The sequence below is a fragment of the Sus scrofa genome, chromosome 1, assembly GCF_000003025.6.
Source record: "Sus scrofa isolate TJ Tabasco breed Duroc chromosome 1, Sscrofa11.1, whole genome shotgun sequence".
In the NCBI taxonomy this organism is placed as follows: domain Eukaryota; kingdom Metazoa; phylum Chordata; class Mammalia; order Artiodactyla; family Suidae; genus Sus; species Sus scrofa.
In genome coordinates this window covers 25,345,098-25,366,989 of record NC_010443.5, presented here as the reverse complement: position 1 = coordinate 25,366,989, position 21,892 = coordinate 25,345,098, and the positions used below count along the sequence as shown (strand labels likewise).

The 21,892-nt window shown below is 42.2% G+C and overlaps 1 protein-coding gene across 1 annotated transcript in view; it reads left to right on the top strand.

Annotated features, from left to right (window-relative positions):
• HECA (hdc homolog, cell cycle regulator) overlaps positions 2,907-21,892 on the top strand; it is a 47,636-nt gene continuing 28,650 nt past the window's right edge. Inside the window, exon 1 of the mRNA XM_021087304.1 lies at positions 2,907-3,460. Coding sequence (XP_020942963.1) covers positions 3,199-3,460 — 262 coding nt within the window. The 5' untranslated portion in view covers positions 2,907-3,198. The remainder of the gene's footprint in view (positions 3,461-21,892) is intronic.

The window sequence follows — 21,892 nt, the reverse complement described above, 5'->3', positions numbered from 1 at the left end:
TTGAAGTCCCTACTTTGGCTGGCTGGCTTCAAGCCCCAGAACATGGGTTCAAGTTCCAGTCTGGAGATGGGCTGGGTTTGAGTCAGAGATGTTTCGGTTTCAGATCCCTAGAGCACAGTGGCTTTCTCAGTTTCCTAAAGCTCTTCATGCTCCCTCTGGAAGCATCTGAGGGGAAGGCTTTGTGTCATCTCTGCCTTCTTTTACTCTTTAGGCTGTTCTCTTTCTTTTTCTTCCTTCCTCCCTCCCACCCTCCCTCTCTCTCTTTCCTTCAGAAATGCTGGTGAAAAGGGCTAGAACAGCAGGATTCCTGTGAAATTCCACACGTTGTATGGAAATAGAAAACGGAATCCTTTAACCATACCTAAATTTTATTTTTAACATCTTGATTTTAGTATATTTTTTTGGTAGCAATAAAATCGGAACTGTGGCCTGTGTGACAAATTTGACTAAGGCTGAAAACAAGCAAGGTTGAGCATTAAAGAAGTGGCTCAGCTTCTTCCTCCTTTTCATTTCGTTTCAGTTTGAATGAGAAGGAGGTAGCTCACACAATGAGCAAGAACAGCAACTGGCTGGGAGTCTGTGTGCTTTGAGCCAATTGTGATATTTTTGTGGGAAAGTTTCCAATTCTAAAGTCTCAGTTCTGTAGAGGTGGGAGGCAGCTGGTGTGAATGTCTGTCTGCAGGGTACATGCTCGATTACTGAGATCCAATATGGCATGACAGCAATGTGCTTATTCAAGAAAATCATTATCTCGATGTTTCTGTACTTCAATCTAAATCTTCTTCATCTTCGCCACTTATTAAAAAAAAAAAAAGGCAAAGAAAAAAAAAGGAAAGCCAAAGCCAGAGTCACCAAAATATTATGACACCGCTCTAGGGAGAGATATCATAATGAAATTAATCTATGTCCAATGGGCCACATTAACTCACTGTCTTCCTCCACAGCTCTACCATCCTCCCCCTGAAGTCTCCATTTAATTAACTACCACCATCCTTTCCTCCAGTGTTCAGAATTTCTTGACTTATCTCTCTCCTTCATCCCTCACATCCAAGTGGCCACCAAATCCTGCTGCATCTACCTTTAATGCAATTGTCCATTTACTTATTCATGTGTTTGTCCTGCGTTTATTAAATACCCACCGTACTCCATGCACTGTGTTAGGCGCCAAGGATACCATGCCACCTAAGACAGTTTCTGCCATCGTAGAGCTTATAGTCTTGTGGAGGCCTAGACGAGATAAGTAAACAGACAAATTCAATACTGTGTGTGCAAGCTCTTGCAGGGGGTAAGGTGCAGGGAGCCCATGGGAACCAATCTAGCTTTGGGTTGTCAGCGAAGACTTCCTAGAAAACTGATGGCTTAGTTGACACTTTAAGCTTCAGAAAAATGTAGCCCGAAGAAGAGTGCTTTAGACATTCTCATTTAACAAAATTTTATTGAACACTAACTGTGAGTCAGGCTTTATTCTAGACTCTGCAGAGTCAGAAAGATAGACAAACCTGGCTATCCTAATGCTTAGGGGAGTTGAGATGGGGAAGGAAGAGATATAAAAATATAGGCACAAAATATCTATTGTAACTGTGAATATGGCACTGTAAAGGGTTACTTTCCTGTAAAAAAAAAAAAAAAATTAAGGAATTAAAAGATTCGTCACTGTCCTCCTGAAAAGTCCAACCAGCAATTGCTCCTGAGTGTCTAGTGCTCTTCCTTGCAGTTCCAGGCTCTGCTGTGGACTCTGCAATGAATGCCCAGAGTTCCCCATCAGAATCTCCCCATTAGGTGAGGACAGGGAGGGAAGTCCCTGCCTGACTCTTTATGCTTCAGAACACACCCCAAGAGTCTTTGCTGGAGTGCTGGGCTAGTTAAGGGAGATCATACTATACAGGAGAACTGTAAATTGTCAACTAACACAGTGTTCCCTCCATAGTTCATGGGGAAAGAATTTATACGTCCAACAAATATATGCTAGCTGTCCTTTGAGGTGCCCAAGACAGATAAAATCTCCCACCTATAGAGCTTTCTTCTCCCACCTATGGAGCTTTCATTTGAGTGAGAAGGTGATAGGAAATAATGTACATTGACAATGTAATTAGAGACGAGTGAGGAAAATAAACAGGGTGATGCTTCTGATAACTCTTCTGCAGAGGGGTCTCAGTTATATCATCCTGAAGGAAGTGATGTGTTTAAGCTGGGACCTGAGGAAGGAGCTAGTCTTGGAAAAGGCAGAAAAAGAGATCATATGAAACTTTTCCCAGGTTCCCTGTCCAAGTCACTGTCTTGTCACAGGTGTCACCTTCTAATCTCCACCTGCTCATAGCAGTGGCCACTTATCTTTCAGGACAACTCAGTCCTATCCACAGGGACTGAATTTCCCTCCCAGGCAAGGTCTGCTTCTTAGTCACAGTCAACGTTTAGTTTCATCCCTGAATGCTGGGTCTTGTTTGAATGGGCTGTTTTACCACTAGGCTGCTTTGGCCTTCCATTCAGGGATTCTGCTGTTCTTCCCCATTGTCTAGGAATTCGACCCTATTTCTTTGTTACTGAATCTAAGATTGTTTTTAATGGCAAACCGTTTTGATGGATGATTAATCCGAAATCCTTTATTTTCCAGTTTTTTTCTGGTCACCTGCCTATTTTTTCCAGTACCATATTGTTCTAAGCCTCAATTGCATGAAGGTCAGGAGGCCATCTAGTAGCTTTAGACGCCCCCAAATTGGCAATGGGGCCCATTTCAGGAAAGGGAGTCCGTAGAGGCCCTCGAGTGTGGGCGCCCAGATGACGTCACTTGAAGGTGGCTGGCTCTGTGCGGGGCGTGACGTCATGCGGGCGGGCTCGGCCGCCGTGAGGTCACCTGGTGGGCGCGGCCAGGCCGAATCCCCAGTGTCGTCACGGGCAGGGGCGGGGCCAGAGCGTGTCAGCGAAGCCGAATCAAAACAAGCCCGAGACCCGCCTTTTCCCTCCGGCTCTGGAGCGTCTCGCTCGCGCTCCGAGCCCGCGGCGCCCGCGCGGCTGCGAGCCTCGAGTGGCTGCGTCCCGGCTCCAGGAAGCCGGGGAGGGCGCGGCGGCCGGGATGGCGCGGCGCGGGCCGCGCGACTGGACGGGAGCCTGAGGAGCCGCCGGCCCGCGCCCTCGGTCCTCGGCCTCCCGGCACCGCGGGGAGCCGCCTTCGCCGCTGCGGGGCACCTGGACGCTCGCGAGATGCCCAACCCCAAAAACAGTAAAGGCGGCCGCAAAAACAAGCGCGCCAACAGCAGCGGGGACGAGCAGGAAAATGGAGCCGGGGCCCTGGCAGCGGCGGGCGCGGCGGCCGGGGGGGCCCTGGCGGCAGCGGCCGGCTGCGGAGCGGCCGCTGCTGGCGCGCCGGGCACCGTGGGCGCCGCGGGCGCGGGAGGCGCGGGGCCGGGCGCCGCCAACGCCGCAGCCGCCGCGGGGGCTGCAGCCGCCGGAGAAGCCAAGAACGGTAAGACGGGGCCGGCGGTGCGAGCGCCAACTTCCTCCCCGACGGGGACGGCGCGGCGGTGGGGCCCTGGGTGGCGCGGGCGATGCGTGGACAATGCGAGAGTCAGGAAGTGCTCACCCCGCCCCTCCGCCCCGCCGCGGCTGCCCCTTCCCGGTCCCCACGCCCGGCGGTGGCGATCGATCGGCGGCCACAGGTCAGTGTCCGCGGGGCGCACGAATCGCGCGCCCCGGGCAGCCTGAGTCGCAGACCCGGAGGGGCGCCCGGGTGCCGGACTGAGGCGCCGTACCCCTCGGGCCCTGCCCATCGTGCCCGCGCTGGCAAAGCCATGTGTGTGCCCCGGGCTGGGGGTAAGAAAGAAGGAAGGAAGTGCCCAAGTTGAGAAGAATGATCCGATTGAAAACTTAGGCACCAGTTCATTTTTCCCTGCGCTCCCCTCACCCACCCGCCTTCCCCACCCACCGAATGAAGAAGAGCTTCAAATCCCTGCAAATCGAGGCTTGCTGTGTCGATTGCCACAGGTGAAGAGGCCCCGAGACATTTTTACTGTAGGGTGTGTGTGTGCGTGCGTGTGTGTGTGTGTGTGTGTGTGTCGCTGGGTGGGGGTGCTCTTTAATTCTCTTGCTCACTTGAGGAAGGAAGAGAATCTGAACTTGACTTCCGTTCTCAGCCCGGGAGTTTAAAAAAAAAAAAATCATCCTCTGGTTAATTCTGCTTCGCATTTTCAGAAGGAAGCCTAATAATCTTAGGTTGTGCCTGAATGCACCTTTTAAAGGGGCACTTAAGGAGTAGAGAAGATGTGACAGGGTTGTTGTTGTCACTGCAGAGACTTGGTTTTAGTTATAGGGTGCTGAACAAACATTTTCAGACTTGGACAGTTCTTTGAGTTCCTCAGGTCAGGCAGTTTTTCAGGGTTGGGGATACAGGGGTATTTCAATAAGGGGAGATTAGGTTCTTTATATCTGGCTTTTAACATATAATCAGCTTTTAAAGCCATTCTTTATGTAACTTAATTTTTTAAACAGGTTACCTGCACTACTTAGAAGAACCCCACAGTGGTCTGAACATGGAGACATGGAGATTGAAGTGTAGCCTATTAGAAACAGAACCTTAGGCCCCATTGGCTGTATCTCTGCAGTTTTGAAATAGGAAGTCCCCCCCTCACCCTCCAGGAACAAATTTATGTCATTTGTGAATTGTTGAAAACACTGCTTTGGGCCAGACCGTCTTTTCCACAGTCTTTTGTGTACCTTGTACTGAACTTCATTTTGGTATTGATGTGGCAGAGGGGAAAGAAGACAGACAGACTTCTGGCTCAGCTGTTTAGAGTTTTGTCATCTTGGGAAGGACCGCTTTTCTGAACCTCAATTTCCGTACTTGTAAAATTGGAAACAAGGATTACGCTGATTGTATTGATTCCCTCACAGGGTTTCGTGAGGCTCAGAGTGCCCTCCCCACCCCAGTCCCCAGTTCTTGTTTTAAAGGCTTGTTACGTTTGTGACAAGCTTAGTAAAGTTTCTCAAGGAAAGTGATTAGTGAATGATAGTTGCCGTTCTCTCATTCAGAAGATATTAAGCATTTACCGTTTTACAGGTACTGGGTTAAGTGGGTTTTTTTGTTTGTTTTTTTTTGTTTTTGTTTTTGTTCTGTCTTCTTGCTATTTCTTTGGGCCACTCCCGCGGCCTATGGAGGTTCCCAGGCTAGGGGTCGAAGCGGAGCTGTAGCCACTGACCTATGCCAGAGCCACAGCAACTCGGGATCCTAGCCTCGTCTGCAACCTACACCACAGCTCACGGCAACGCCGGATCGTTAACCCACTGAGCAAGGGCAGGGACCGAACCCGCAACCTCATGGTTCCTAGTCGGATTTGTTAACTATTGTGCCACGACGGGAACTCCTGGGTTAAGCATTGAAGGAGAGGTGGCGGTGGAGAAAGAGGACATCATGTCTTCATGGAGCCTGCATTCCTGGTGGTGGTTCTGGCTTACCTGCTGTTTTCTGTCTGGGTGGAAGCTTCCAGGTAACTGTTTCCATTTCTTCCTTCTCTGGAAGATGACACCACTTTAAGGTGGTGGGAAGAAATATTGTTCTTAGACTGGTGGTTTCTCCTCATTTGTAAACATGAAGCTGTGGCAATGGCGCCCCTATTACAGCTCTCCTCTGAAGTGGCAGACTCAGGTATATCTAGCAGTTCTGTGTTTATCTGTAAGAAGCTATGTATTTCTGGGGTTTGGAGCTTGTTTTATTACATGACTGGGTGGAAAAAGAGAAGAAATGGGCCAGACATTGCCATAATCATGGTTAGAGAAGTTACAAACTTAAATTCAGCAGTGAATTTTATGACACCAAATTCTTGGTTCTGCCATTGTGTGAAGTCTCAATGAATGATCCACCTTAATTTGAAGGCCGTTTTACTGCCATTGATGATAACGTGAATGATGAAGCCTCCTGTGTGCAAAATTGATAAATAAAGAAATTACAGTTTGTTTTCTTTCATTTAGAGTGGTGCTTTGTAATGTAGGATGGGAGAGGTGGCATTGGTGATTTTTTTCTTTTTTTGGCTTTTTAGGGCCGCACCCGCAGCATATGGGGGTTCCCAGGCTAGGGGTCGAATTGGAGCTATAGTTGCCAGGCCTAGGCCACAACTACAGCAACGTGGAATCAGAGCCGCATCTGCAATCTTCACCACAGCTCACACAGTGCCGAATCCTTAACACACTGAGCAAGGCCAGGGATCAAAGCTGCATCCTGATGGATACTAGTCAGCTTTGTTAACCACTGAAACAACGGGAACTCTGTCATTGGTGAATTTTTTTTTTTTTTTTTTTTTTTTTTTGGTCTTTTTGCTATTTCCTGGGCCGCTCCCCTGGGCGTATGGAGGTTCCCAGGCTAGGGGTCGAAGCGGAGCTGTAGCCCACCGGCCTACACCAGAACCATAGCAACGCAGGATCCGACCTACACCACAGTTCACACAACTCACGGCAACGCCGGATCGTTAACCCACTGAGCAAGGCCAGGGATTGAACCCGCAACCTCATGGTTCCTAGTCGGATTAGTTAACCACTGCGCCATGACGGGAATTCCATTGGTGAATTTTTAAAGAAAGGGTTAACTGGTACAAATTCTCAGAATCAACTGATAAGGCCCAATTATTTTCAGCTTTAAAAATGTCATTAATTGAACTCTAAAAGTATTTTTAAGCATATTCCAATATTTTATTTATTTGTGACATTAGATTTTATGATTGTGAATGTAACACACCAAACAGTTATTTCAAGGGTATAGTAAATTTACATTCTATTAAATTTTTAAATGGTTTCTTCTCCCCGTTCAAGTCAATTTTGACCTACATCTGCAAGCATGCAAGCTTAATGACTTCACCTAAGTTAATAGTATTTATTTGTAGTTGTTTGGTGTTTATGGAATGGTTTTATGTTTTATGGTTCTTGGGCAGCATGGACGACAGAGAAGGGTAATATTAGTTCCTAGTTGTTCACTGTTAGTCAGTAGTTATAAATAACTGCTGAGTCTAAAAAAAAAAGATTTACTGGTTAGGGACAGCTTGGGGAAGCCATGGCATGGTTGTAGTCGAAGAAGTTGAACTAGTTGCAGTTGTGCCTCTTTGAGTAAGTTGAATATTAATTCTAAGGACTTTGTTCCCCTAATAAGAAATTTATTGGTACATTTTTAGATACTTGTTTAAGAAGCTTTTTTTTGTGGGAATTGGAATAAAACATGAGGAAATGCCATCCTCTTCCTACATAGTAAATATCTGTCTGTACATGTTGCAGCATTTTGATTATAGGTGGACAAGATTTTCAGTCATTATTTTTAAGATCTAGTGATCATGTCTAGTAGAGTATTACTACATAGTTTCATTCTGGAATTCTGGTTCCATTAGGCCACTGCTTTTTACTTAAGGCCTAAAAATATATAAACCTTTGGTCATACCGTCTACTTTTTAATGGGCCTGGATCCCAAGTCCTTTTTACAAATTCCTGACTTATGGATGACCATGGTTCACCCCTCCACTCATTCCTGACTGCCACCAGAGCCCCTGGACTGCTGAGTTTGCCTTCATTCATTCAACAGCATTTTTTAGTAGATGGAGTTAGTTTACCCAGTGACTGGCCTTGCATTCAGTAGATCTGGCTCCTCAAATTACTTGCCAAATGATCAATCTGGGGCAAGTCTCTGGGCTTCTCAGACTCAGTTTCTACATATTTAAAATGAGGTTATAGTTCCTACTCATACATCTGTAGTAAGATAGCCATCTCTGTTAACATGCTATTACAAACTTATGCATATATAAAAACAGTGCCTGACTTATGTATTATGAACTTACTAAGGGTTAGCCCCTTAGATTCTGGAAATAGTCTTTGAGATAAAGATGTACCTGCTGGAAGTTTACTGGAGGTGTTCTTGGCATCGTTACTAGTGGGGGAGTGAGGGAAGCAGGAGTAGCACAGGGAGGAGTTGACCAGTGATGCAGTGATAACCAGGAGCTCTGGAGCTGGGATGGTCCTGCAGTTATCTTTCCTTGAGGCTTGAGGGAGCGCCTTAAAAGGCTTCTTCACCTCCATTGACTGGTCATGTGGACATGTGCTGTCCGAAGGAAGAGGGAATGGCCCTGGGGGTGGCACCTCTTAGCTGGAGAGCCCCTGTGGAGAGGAACCCAGCTGAGAGCCTTCAGCTCAGAGTGAAGGAAAGTCTTATTCCCCTAACACTGGTTTCTTCACTTAGACCTTGAGTGCCATTAACCTAAAATGCAGGTGTGGGATAAATAGTTCTAAATCTTCATGGACCAGGCTGGGAGTTAATTAACCTTAATTATATAGTAACATTGTTTTGATGGAAAATGTGATCTGAATTTCATACATCTGCTTACAAGTAGATTTTTGGAGTGCCACCTCTTCCCCATAAACATGAATTGTATTTTTCATGTATTTAGGCCACCAAACTTGTTTTTTTTTTTTTTTTTTTTTTTTGCTTTTTAGGGCCACACCTGAGGTATATGAAAGTTCCCAGGCTAGGGGTTGAATCGGAGCTACAGCTGCTGGCTTACACCACAGCCACAGCAGTGTGGTATCTGAGCCGTGTCTGCAACCTACACCATGGCTTATGGCAATGCTGGATCCTTAACCCACTGAACAAGGCCAGGGATTGAACCTGCAACCTCGTGGTTCCTAGTCGGATTTGTTTCTGCTACTCCACAATGGAAACTCCTCCAAACACTTTTTATAACCCCAGGTTTGTAGTATACTATAAATAGTTTTTTTTTTTAGGTGTTTACTTGAATGCTTACTACATTTAAATTACCTATATCCATCAGAAGGAAAATGAAGAATGTTTGCCTGCTGTTTATTTTCCAAACCAAGGAATATTTATTGAGGGTCTAAGGTATGTGGAGCATTGTTGTCATCTTGTAATTTTCTTGCCGTATCTAGAAGTTATTTTTTTGTCATGTCTTGAAAAATATCTGCTACTTTTGGATCTTGTCTTTTGAAATCCACTTTTGTAATGGGGATTGATGGAAAATATTGCCTAGTCCATTGAAGAGTCATCTTTTGTACTTTGTATATTATAGTAAGAATTATTCCAAGCTCTGCTAATGGTGTTTTATGCACAGTGCTTACTGTTCTTTTTACTTGTTATAGGACCTGAACTTAACTTCTAGAAACCAAATCTTCAATGTCAGGTCCCATAAGTCAGAGAATATATATCATTCCATAGTGGATTGAAAACAGGAGATAAAGTGGGAAATAGCTTACAGCTTAATCCTTCTGTGAATTTACCTCCGGCTTTTTGCTATACCAATTTAAAGTGTTTGAAGGCATAAAAATGAAATTTCTAGGGGAAAAAATCTGTCATGATTGATTTTGATCACCAGCTCTTTAACATTTTTAAGGGATTGATTTAATAAGAAATTTTTGTTACTTCATTATTTTACCAATAATAAAATGGGAAATGTGAAAAAAAATTTAAAGTAGGTAGGCAGAGTTCTCTTTGACTAGAACGTTAAGCCTATAATTCTGCCACTTAGATCACCATTGTTAACTTTTTTTTTCTTTTCTTTTTATGGCCGCACCTGTGGCATGTGGAAGTTCCCAAGCTAGGTGTCTAATTGGAGCTGCAGCTGCAGGCCTACACCACAGCCATAGCAATGCCAAATCTGAGCCAAATCTGCAGCCTACGTTGCAGCTTGTGGCAACGCAAAATCCTAACCCACTGAGTGAGGCCAGGGATTGAACCTGGATCCTCACGGACACTATGTTGAGTTCTTAACCCATAGAGCCATAATGGGAACTCCACCATTATTAATATTTTGATGTATATTCTTATAGCCTTTTAAGTTTTTTTCTTACAGACTTTTAAAAGTACATATACAGTTTTTGGAAAAAAGGGGGGATCAGATTATATATTTTATAATCTGCTTTTTACATGTATAATGTTTTGATGACATTTTAGTAGAGCAGTAGATACAGGTGCATCACTTTTTTATTAAAGTATAGTTGATTTACAGTGTTGTTCATCACTGTTTTTTGTTTTTTTGTTTTTTGCTTTTTAGGGCCGCACCCGAGGCATATGGAGGTTCTCAGGCTAGGGGACTAATTGGAGCTACAGCTGACAGCCTACACCACAGCCATAGCATTCGGGATCCGAGCCACTTCTGTGACCTACGCCACAGCTCACGGCAACGCCAGATCTTTAAGCCACTGAGTGAGGGCAAGGATTGAACCTGCAACTTCATGGTTCCTAGTCAGATTCACTTCTGCTGCACCACAACGGGAACTCCTTCATCACTGGTTTTTTTTTTTTTTTTTTTTTGCATTCCCCCCCCCCAAACTGTCTCCTTTTGGAAACCATAAGTTTTTCAAAGTCTGTGAGTCAGTATCTATGCTGCAAAGAAGTTCATTGTGTCCTTTTTTCAGATCCCACATGTCAGTGAAAGCATTTGATGTTGGTGTCTCATTGCATGGCTGACTTCACTTAGCATGATAATTTCTAGGTCCATCCATGTTGCTAAAAATGCTGGTATTTCGTTCCTTTTAATGGCTGAGTAATATTCCATTGTGTATATGTACCACATCTTCTTGAACCACTCCTCTGTTGATGGACATTTAGGTTGTTTCCATGTCTTGGCTATTGAAAAGAGTGCGGCAATGAACATCGGAGTACATGTGTCTTTTCGAGTCATGGTTTTCTCTGGATAGATGCTCGGGAGTGGGATTGCTGGATCAAAATGTAATCCTATTTTTAGTTTTCTGAGGAATCTCCATACTGTTTTCCAGAGTGGTTGCACCAATTTACATTCCCACCAACAGTGTACTAGGGTTCCTTTTTCTCCACACCCTCTCCAGCACTTACTGTTTATAGATTTTTTGGATGGTGGCCATTCTGGCTGGTGTAAGGTGGTACCTCATAGTAGTTTTGACTTGCATTTCTCTAATGGTGAGTGATGTTGAACATCTCTTCATGTGTTTTTTGGCCATCTGTATTTTTTTTTCCCTTCATCACTGTTTTTAATGATTGCATAATATGCCATCATACATCTGCATCTCAGATAAGCTCATCATTCTGCAGTTGTTTGATTTTTAGGTTCTTATTTGTACATCTCTGGGCGTTACTCATTTACTTCCTTAGGATAAATTCTTACTTGTGGACTTGCTATGTCAAAGGATATGACTTTGAATACATGACGACAGGTTGACCTATGGAAAGGTTATACCATTTTGACTTCACTGTGGTCAGTGCCTTTTACCCACAGCTTCTCCAGTCCCTAGTTCTTGTTATTTTAAAGGTATGCTGGAGAATTGTTGATACCCCCAAATGCATCTACAGTAGGAGGGCCCATTTGGATCAAGAGCCTAGAGTAGTTGCTGCCACGCTTAGGGTGATTTTCTAAGGCAGCATTTATTTCTCCTGGGGACTTCTGTGCTCTTTAGTGATTTAGTGGTTAGCAAGGGTTAAACAAAATACTTAATAGTGGTGAATGATATTTTTGCAGCTGGTGATAGTGAAGATGAAGGCACAGCCCTTTGGAATTCTGTCTGTGCCATTATTCTAATCTTCAGAAGTAAGTCCTGGAATTTTTAAAGTTTTGGTTAAAGAGCATTCTCTTTGAACAGACCTGGGTGAAAACCTAGGTTCCACAACTTATTAGTAAAGTGATTTTGGGGCAAGTAATTTAAACTCTCTCAGACTCCGTTTTCTAAATGCAACTCTTGGAGTGTTTTTGAAGATTAGCAAAAACAGGGAGTTCCCGTTGTGACTCAGTGGTAATGAACTTGACTTGTATCCCTAAGAACATGCGTTCAATCCCTGGTCTTGTTCAGTGGGTTAAGGATCTGGCACTTCTGTAAGCTGTGGTGTAGGTCACAGACATGGCTCGGATCTGGCATTTTGCTGTGGCATAGGCCAGTGGCTACAGCTCACGATTCAACCCCTAGACTGGGAACTTCCATATGCCTCAGGTGTGGTCCTATGGGGGGGAAAAAAAAAAAGACAAAAGATTAAGAAAAACAATGTATGTGAAAGATCTTGGCATGGGCCTGGCAGATGGGCACTGTCAACAATATCTTTTATAAGTTTTGTGATTTGCTCAATTGTATCCAGTAACAAAACTTGTTAAATTATTATGCTGTTGAGAACAGACACTGAGAGACAGTATGATGATGGTGAAGGGTCTGTAGATAAGAATATCAAAAAAGACTGTGGTATCATACAATGTTTTATTCAAGCATTGATTTAACTAAACATGATTTCCTATTCTTCCCACATCATCCCTCTCTGTTCATAATTTACCTAGAAAATGCTGATGATTTAACCAAAAGAAAAAAGTGAAGTGTGAAAATGGTTTCCTCTTCCTTTCTTCATTGATTTATTTATCCCTTGCACATGTATTGAGCTCCTGCTATTTGTCAGGCACTGTCTTGGACTCTGGGATTACAAGGACAGAAGAATTAGGCCCAGGAAGCATATGGTCTAGTTGGGAGTCTTTATAGAAATAAATGCAAGTACGTTATTACTACACAAGGGCGGCTATGGAATAAAGAGGAGCTTGTGAAGTGGTCAAATGCTGGGTTAGACAGATGAGGATTGTATCTGAGGAGATGGGGAAATGAACTGAACACATGGAAGTGAGGAATAGCTGAAAAGGACGGTGGACTCAGGGTGTTCTTGAGAGATCAGCCAGGATTTAATATTATTGAGAATTAAACGAAAGACCTGTCCTCTCTCTAGGCAACAACTAGAAATTTAATTCATTAGCTTTGGGTTCATTTGTTGTTCTTTCACTCCTTTGTCCATCTATGTACTCATGTATTTACTAAACATTTATTATGTGCCTACTGTCTTCTGTGACTACAAGTGTGACACTGAATTATGTTTGGAGGCCTCCAAATCCACATCCCTGCATACTGAGGTGCAGCTGGGACAGAGACCTGTAAACACTGGGAACCCTGGTAGTGTGCTGTGGGTGCCCAGCGGGGAAGAAAAAAACAGTTTGTTTCCTGGAAGAGGGGACATTTGAGCTGAGTCTTGGCAGGAAGAGAAGCAGTTAGCTCTGAAAGCAGAGGCAGGATGTGTCAAACAGGAGGAGGTGGGAAAGTGCCTTGAGTTGGGGTTGCTGCCAGGAGTTTGTGGCTGGTTTGAGGTATGGTGGTAGGACATGAGACTGGAAAGGGAGTGGGCCCAGACAGTCAAATCTAGATGCATTGTAGCCAGTGTAGAACATCTCTAAGATTTGTAAGCAAAGACATGGTCAGCTGAGCCTGCAGAGGGGGAGAGTCATAGGTTGTGGGCAAGCTTGAGAAGTTAGTTATTGTATACTTTAACAGAATGGGTATCTTCTGGCAATCTTGATACAGCTATTCAAGGTTTGGTGGTCCAACCTGCCGCAGACCACTGAGTGTGTTTTTTCAGTAAAACAGTGGGCACACTGTACACCTGCTTTCCTGCACAGCAGGATGAGAGTGTCACAGCACCCAAGGATGCTGTGTAGAAAGTCTGTCTTAATTGTGGGCACCAGCCTCCTGGTGCTTTGCGAGCCACAGGAGGTTAGCTAAGTGTCAAGGGAGGGCTTGGGGCCATCTGAGTGGACTTTCTCCGGAGGGAGAGACCCTATAATTTATTTTTCATATCTTGGTAGAAAGTGTATATATCTGTGTCACATTGGACTAATCATCTTGGTTTGTCATTTTATTTTTATCATCATCGAATCAGTTTTAAAACAATGAACTCTAGTGAAGGAGGGATGTCATTTTTTTGTACAAAGTCACTGTGTGTGTGTTTTAAATCTCTGTTTCAGAAAGCTTTCAGTTCTCAGTGGTTAATGAAATAGTAACTTTATTTAATCAATAGGATGTTTTAGCTTGATTGTACTTGAGAGGTTTTCATAAACTGGCAAAAAATGGGTGGTGTTTCTAATACTTAATAATTATATGTTCTAACTTATCAGAAATAGAAAGGGAAAACAAATTATTTCTGCTAAATTATGCTTAGAGGATAATGCTTGAAAATAATCTAAGAATTAGAAACAAGAAAGATATAAAGAGGAGGTTTAAAGTGAGGGAAGAAGAAAACTTTAAAAAGAGTATTAAATTGTTAATTATATAATTGCTTAGATTGTAATTAATAAGAATGTTAGCATGGTTCTCAAATGCACTCATAATGCAGTGTATTTCTTGATTTAAATTTTCAGGGAAGAAAACTTTCCCTCTACTCTCAGGTTCATCAATTTGGGGTTTGCACATTAAACTGATAAAAGTCAGATAAGCAAGAGAAAAGACAGATTTACTCACAGAAAAAAAAAAATGACCTAAAGGGGTGGTTAGAATTTGCGCTTATACACCGTCTTAATAGGAGATGGGGAGAAGGAGAAACGGCACCTATAGGGAAACAAATAACTTTTTGAAAAGATAAATGGACCCTTAGAGAATAGATGGGTGATATGACAGTTTTGTGACAATATCTGTTTAGGTATAGTTGGAGAATTATCCCTGGTGGTAAAAATCAGTCTTCCCTAGCTTGTTTTCTGGGAGGGAATTTATGACAATTGAGTTTTTTTGAGAGGCTCTGCTAAGAGATTTCAGGAACTCAAATGCTCTCAGCTGAAAATCATTTTTAGGCCACAGTGGCGTATTCTGGACCCTTCAAATTATGTTGTAGTTCAGCTTACCCCCATAATAGTACTTAACAGATAGATGGCAAAAGATAGTATCATAATTTGATATTTCTATTTTTATTTTTCCTTTTTATTTTAATTTAATTTATTATTATCTTTTTTCTTTTTATGGCCATACCTGTGGCATATGGAGTTCCCAGGCCAGGGGCTGAATTGGAGCTGCAGCTACAGGCCTACCCCACAGCCATAGCAACTCTAGATCTGAGCTGCATCTGTGACCTACACTGCAACTTGTGGCAATGCTGGATCCTTAACCCAGCGAGTAAGGCCAGAGATTGAACCCGAATCTTCATAGAGACAACATTGGGTCTTTAACCTACTGAGCCACAATGGAATCTCCTATTTTTTGTTTTAGTGGAAATTTGTTGGAAATAGATGGTCTTAAGGCATATGCGTTTATAAAACTGATAGGATGAATTCAGGCAAAAGTTTCGAGTTGCTCCTATAAGTAAGGGAGATGTTTGTCAAAATTAAAGTGGACGTTTTTCCCAGTGGTAAGCATACATTTGATACTTTAGATCATGTCTCTTCAAATTATAAAAGCATCTTAGGAGAGACTTTTGACACTAATATTGAAACTAAATCACAGACTCTGTTTTAAATTTCTAAACAAGTGCTCCTAAATGTGGTGATTAGTTCAATATAGTATTCAGTAGAACTGTATTACAACATAACTTCTTATTAAAGTAACACATTACCAGTTATGCCCGACAGTGTCTGAGCACAAATGGAGACTAGGGAACGGACAGAATCAAGGTCTGGCTATTTTTGATTGGCAGCAGGTGTAGTCTGTAATCTGAGAGGCTGAGCCTGGATGGTTGGTGACAGTTGGTAACGAATAGACACAGCAGAAGCCACCGAGGGAACCCGGCATTGAGAAGCGTCCTTTCGTGGTAGAGGCAGAAACGTGCACATCTAATTAATACACATGGTGGCTCCAAGAATTCTTCCAGATGGCTTTCACTTCCTCATATCTGTTCGTATTGGGCAGTACTTAAAATTTAGAGTAGCATTAACCCTGTAAGGATATGGTTCCTCCATATTAGGCCTTTAGTTTAAGAAGTGCCAATGATGTGCTGCGGTTCAGGAGCAAATTAGGTTATGATTCCTGGGTGGTAGGTGTGTTGAGGCTGCAGAACCCGTAGAATCCACAGAAAGGAGAGGCAGCCATTGCCAGTGACAGGAACAATGGATACAACTCCCTTTATGGACTGTTGACTGGGAGCCGGTGAGACACCTGCAGTCTGCAGCCCACATTGGAGGACAGGACACTATGCTCCAGGGATGGCCTCCTTCCCTTCTTGCAAAAAAGCTGCACATGTGTTGGAGAGATATCCCTGACCTGATGCTGCAGTTGGATCCCACATGATCCTGGGTCCATCTTGACTGATAACATGCACATGGGCATGAATGAAGAACAAGTTTTTAAGTAGGGATCTTAAATTTAGTATGAAACATTAAGGAAGCACTAGGGCCATTTAAATTACCTTGAAAAGGCCTCAAGCTGATCATCCTGATGCTTGAATTGAAATTAAATTTGTTAAACAAGAAAACACTTGACCAAGGAAACACTTAGCTTACACATTGTACACTTGTGTTGGTCTGATCCTTCTCATTATGACAGAAGGACTTCCTGGTCTTGGGATTGTAGAGACGCTGAAAATCTGAACTGACACTTCCTATTCTTATTGGATCACGGATCCTAGCGAGGATGTGATCTTCTTTAGACTAAGGTTCTAGAAGTGGGATCACTGATCAGCAGGCATGTGATTTTCAAAGCTTTAAAATATGTTGCCAAACCACTCTGAAGAAAGAGTTTACCTATTTGCACTAACCCTGGCCCTGCATGGAGTTCTCCTTCCTACATACTTCTCCACATGGTTTTTTTTGTTTGTTTGTTTTAGGGCTGCACCCACAACATATGGAAGTTCCCAGGCTGGGGGTCAAATTGTAGCTGCGACTGTCGGCCTCCATCACAGCCACAGCAATGCCAGATCCAAGCCATGTCTGTGACCTACATCACAGCTCACGGCAATGCCGGATCCTTCACCCACTGATCAAGGCCGTGATCGAACCCATGTCCTCATGAATATTAGTTGGGTTTGTACTGCTGAGCCACAATGGGAACTCCTCGACTAGGATTTTGATAACTGTTTTCATCTTTGCCAGTCAGATAGATGAAAAATCATATCTGACTGTAATTTTTATTTCCATTTGTTGGATTATGAGCTAAGTGAATGTCTTTTAATATGTGTACTGCTCACATGTGTTTTTTCCCTGTTTGTACTTTTTGTCCATTTTATTAATGGCATATTTGTATCCTCATTGATTTGCACAAAGTCTTTGTATATTCAGGATAGTTTTTATTTTTGGCTGCACCTGCAGCATGTGGAAGTTCCTGGGCCACGATTGAATCTGAGCTGCAGCTGTGACCGATGCCACAGCTATGGCAATGCCAGATTCCTTAACCTGCTGTACCAGGCCAGGGATCTAATCCACACCACAACAGGAACAATGCCAGATCTTAACTTGCTGTGCCACAGAGGGAACTCTGTCAGGATTCTTTTTGACAATGTTTTTCCCCTGGCTAATTGTTTATCTTTTTGCCTTATTTAAGGTATTCTCCCTGCTTAGAAATATTACAGTTTTGTATGATCACAGAACATCCATATAGAGATAGAACCTCTGTATAAAGGTGGAGGAGAGTGGGACAAATTGTTGGTGAACTCTTTGTGGGAAAAGTGGCCTTTGGATATCTGCCCACAGTAAGGGTCTTACATTTGTGAGGTTCTGTTTCCTTTTTGTGTTTAATTTGCAAGGCTCTGTTTCACAGAATTTGTTGCAGCTCCAGCCGCCTTCCCTGACCTCCTCCTCCTGGGCACGCCTGTCCAGTTGACAGCTGAGCTCCCGTGGGCAACACCTGTCATTTCTTGTACATTCCTGAAATCCCCTGCAGTTTTTATTCCAGCCAGTTCCAAGGATTTGAAACTTGTAGATAAAGGCTTATTATTTACTTACTGCTTCTCAAGAATCAAGCTACAAACTGGGCCTCTTAAGGCTAAATTGCATATAACTTCCTTGTGTTAATAAACTTAAATGCTGAATCATAGGAAAGTTGTCATTTTTCTCATTCTGGCACTTGCACTGAAATTACATTTATATGTTAATAAAATGAGACCATGGTACTCAATTGAACAGAGTTTATTTGCACCCTGTGCCACACGCTGATCAGTCGGCCCTGTGCTTCTCAAATGTCTGTGACTTAGAAGAGGTTCCCAAACGCATTTGCTTGTTTTAAAGAATGTGAGATTTGAGAGACACAGGTCATAGCCTGAGGTCTGCCATTTTGCAATGCCAGTGAACCATTCTGAGCTCAACTATTCTTATTTGTGGAAAGCCTGGATAGCATAATATTGTTTGTGGCTTTTTGCAAACAAACTGTAGAGTGGATTGAAAAAACAAATGGTTCTGTCATGATTTGGGGTTTTTAGTGTTTTCTAGTTGAATTTTTTGTTGATTGTCATGTGGTTGTGTGGCTACTTCCCTTAGTGATGAACTCATGCTCCAGTTTGTTGGAAGAACCCAGGGCCAACCTGGGCTTTGCTTCACAGAGTTTCTAGCTGATGTTACTCTTTGAAAATCCTTATTCTGTTTCCTTGGAGGAGCCTTTAGTTCCTCTAAGGTTCAGGTCTGGGAGCTCTTGCCGTGTGGATTTTACCCAGAGAATCTGCAGTGCTCATCTGCTGGTCTCAGGGCAAGCCCAACCTCTTGAGTGAGCTCTTCTAGAATTTCTGACCCCACAGTGAGGAAGAACTGTGGAGGCTGAAGCCTGGAGGAGGGTTCTGTCACCAGCCTGAGCATAGCTGATTTGTGGATTGTTTGTTGTGATCTGTGATTTGTGGATCGTTTGTTGTTATCTCTCCCTAGGTTCCAGTAGAAGTGCAGACTAGACTGTGATTTTAACCATTTGATTAACAGAGCCTTGCTTTTGACCCGTTGTACTGCGTGATTTACACTGGTGTGCCTGTGTTTGTAATCACACCTTCTTTAGTTTGTATCTCTATTCACTTCAGACCTTTCTGCTCTCTGCTCTTTACCTGCCTCTAGGGTCCTATGGAGTGGGCGTTTGTGTTGTAAAAGCTTTTGCAATGCCTAAGTATGACTTTCAGTTGTTTCTTTACTTCCCTTTCAGGTTTTTCTTTTTTCTTTTTATGGCTGCAGCATGTGGAAATTCTGAGACCAGGGATTGAATTCAAGTCACAGCTGCGACCTGAGTCACAGCTGTGGCAATAATGCTGCATCCTTTTACCCACTGCCCTGGGCGGGAGCGAACCTTCACCTCTGTAGCTGAATTCTTCACCCACTGTGCCACAGCAGGAACTCTAGATTTTGCATTTTAAATGAAGTTAAAGAATTGTGAATATACCAACTGTATTACGGATTTTATCAAGATGATTTCTATAGGCATGTGATACTTGTTTTGTATCTGTTTCTGTGTGTTTACGTAAATGCATGGATATTTTATTAAATCATTGATTTTCTTGGATTTGGTTGATTAAAGAGGCCTCTGCTTTGACATGTTCAGATTAGAAAATTTTGACTTTGGAATAAATCAGTTTTCATCATAATTTATTTATTTATGTTTATTTTATTAAGGTATAGTTGATTTACAATGTGCCAATTTCTGCTGATTATTTATTTTTTGTCTTTTTTTGCCTTTTTTTAGGGCCGCACCTGTGGCATATGGAGGTTCTCAGGCTAGGGATCTAATTGGAGCTATAGCTGCTGGCCTACGCCAGAGCCACAGCAATGCCAGATTTGAACTGCATCTGCAACCTACACCACAGCTCACAGCAACACTGGATCCTTAACCCGCTGAGCGAGGCCAGGGATCGAACCTGCAACCTCATGGTTCCTAATAGATTTGTTTCTGCTGCGCTATGATGGGAACTCCCTGGTAATTTATTTTTTAATGTTCCACGAGATATGTCATTTAAAGATGACTTCAGAAATATTTTAAAGAATTAATTTGAAATGTTTTTCTCTTGACAGATTTGGAGATACTGTTTAGAATTCATATGGAATATAATCATATGTACATTTGTATATATTTATATATTTTAATAGAATTATATTTAATTTGACAAATTCTCTTATGACAAAAGAGAAGTTTATAGATATTTTTACAACTGGTAACTTTTACAAATCGTATTTTTTCCTCTAGTTTAGAAATGAATAGTTTTGAGTCTTTGAAAATAGTTATACTATAAAATTATATCTGTGTTCCACAAAAGTTAGTAATTGGAAAAGGAATGAATGTCTAGTCATAATGCCATCATTGGCTTGATGTATTGTTGGGGTCTAAACTTTGAGCTTCCTATGGAGTACAAGTACTGTTCTTGTAATAGTACAAGTCAAATTATAGCAGCTGTGTTGAGTGTGTATATGTGGTGAACTATTGGGTTTGGATGTAGGCATGATTTATTTTTGAGTCGAGTTTTCATTTTTCCTGAAATATGTGTAAGACTTAGACACACCCTCTCCTTTGACAAGTCTTTCCTTGTTGCAACAGATTCTATAACTTGCTAGTTGGTTGCTGATGCAGTATTTCAGAAATAGGCTGAGCAGGATGGCCCCTGGGGCAAGGGCTTTGTCTTTTCTCCCTGGATTGCCTCAGAGTGGGATTGCACCACAGTGGAGGGATTGCTATAAAGCATTTTGTCAGGTTATTCTGAAGGGAAGATGGGGAGCTGAAAGAGTATATTGTTCAGGATTTAAGGATTAGTTTGGGGTATGGACAAAGTAGAGGAGTGAATTTAACTACATTGTGCTGGGGGGGTTATTGATTTAAATACAATTGTAGCATTAAAATCATCTTGGGAGTTGGCATGTTAACCCAAACATGGTTGAGGCAAGGTAGGTTGAGCTTCTGTTTCTCAATGTCAGTGCTTTTTCTGGTACCTGATTCTATAGTCTCCATACTGATAGAAGGCTGCTGCTTTACATTCTTTGCAAGGAAAGTTGCTTTATTCTCATTAAATGACAAGTAAGCTTTCTCTCATGGCTTTTTTTTTTTTTCCTCTTTTTAAGATTAACAGTTCTATTAGCTAGAGTAGATTTACCTCATTGCCTATCTTTGTTTTTAAGGAGTGCAAATATTGGAATGCTTTATGTTGTGATTGAATTTAAGAACTTGAATTTTTTTTTTTTAAAAGAACTTGAATTTTTTAACTTGACTTTGCGTAGACCTAGTTTTGAGTAATTCTGAGGATTAACGTGGGCATTGACCATTGTGAATAAGCTTTTGTATAACCAGATCATAGTAAGTAGTTTTATAATTCTGAATGAGACACTCTTCCAAATTATACAACTGCTTATTTACTACGATCTTAGTTACGCAAAGTATTGGTCACTACCTCTCCTTATAAACTACCTCCGTGCTTGGTATTGATCGGTGTGCAGTATGTGTGGGAATGGAGCAGGAAAGACCTCTTGCTGGCTGAATGACTTTGAGCAGTTCACTCCTGCAGGCTTAAGAAGTGTTTGTAGAATCTGAACTAAGGGATATTTGTATTCCGTTCTTTGGTATTTGTAAGAAACATTCAGGGAAAACTATGAAACCATTATTTTCATCCTGATATTCATTCTAAACTAGGTGTATTTTGGGTCCATTGTCCTTTGAGGTCTTGACCTCTGTTAGACAAGGAAAATAATGAATTTTCTACTTTATACTCATTATTGGTACAAATTTACTACTGATATCAGTGTTGGAGATAGAATGGAAATAAAAAATAATTAAGAAAGAAGCCTGTAGCTTTGCATTTAGTTTGAACTTGAGGCTGATTAGGCTTGTGAGTTTTGATTAAAGGTATGAAAAGAGACTCTGGGAGAGTAAACTGTGAATATATTGAGAGAATGTTAAACACCCAAGTTGTTAAATATAATTGAAGAGCACATTGTTTTTGTTTGTTTGGTTTTTCCTCTTTTGGTTGAGGGGAACATGAGGCTTCCATGTTTATTTGGATAGAGTGGTTTGCCTGAGTAAAAGCCTTGAGTTTAAACCCTACTTAAAGCATTAAAAAACATGTTTAACTGAGTGTAATCTCTTTGTACTCACCTTGCTGCCTTCTTTGGAACAGTCTCACACACTAAAATAACAAAAGGGAGGGTAAACAAAACAGAGATTAAGACAGATATGCTTATGTGAGCTTTACTATAGCTCCTAGATTAATTATAACAAGTTGACAAAA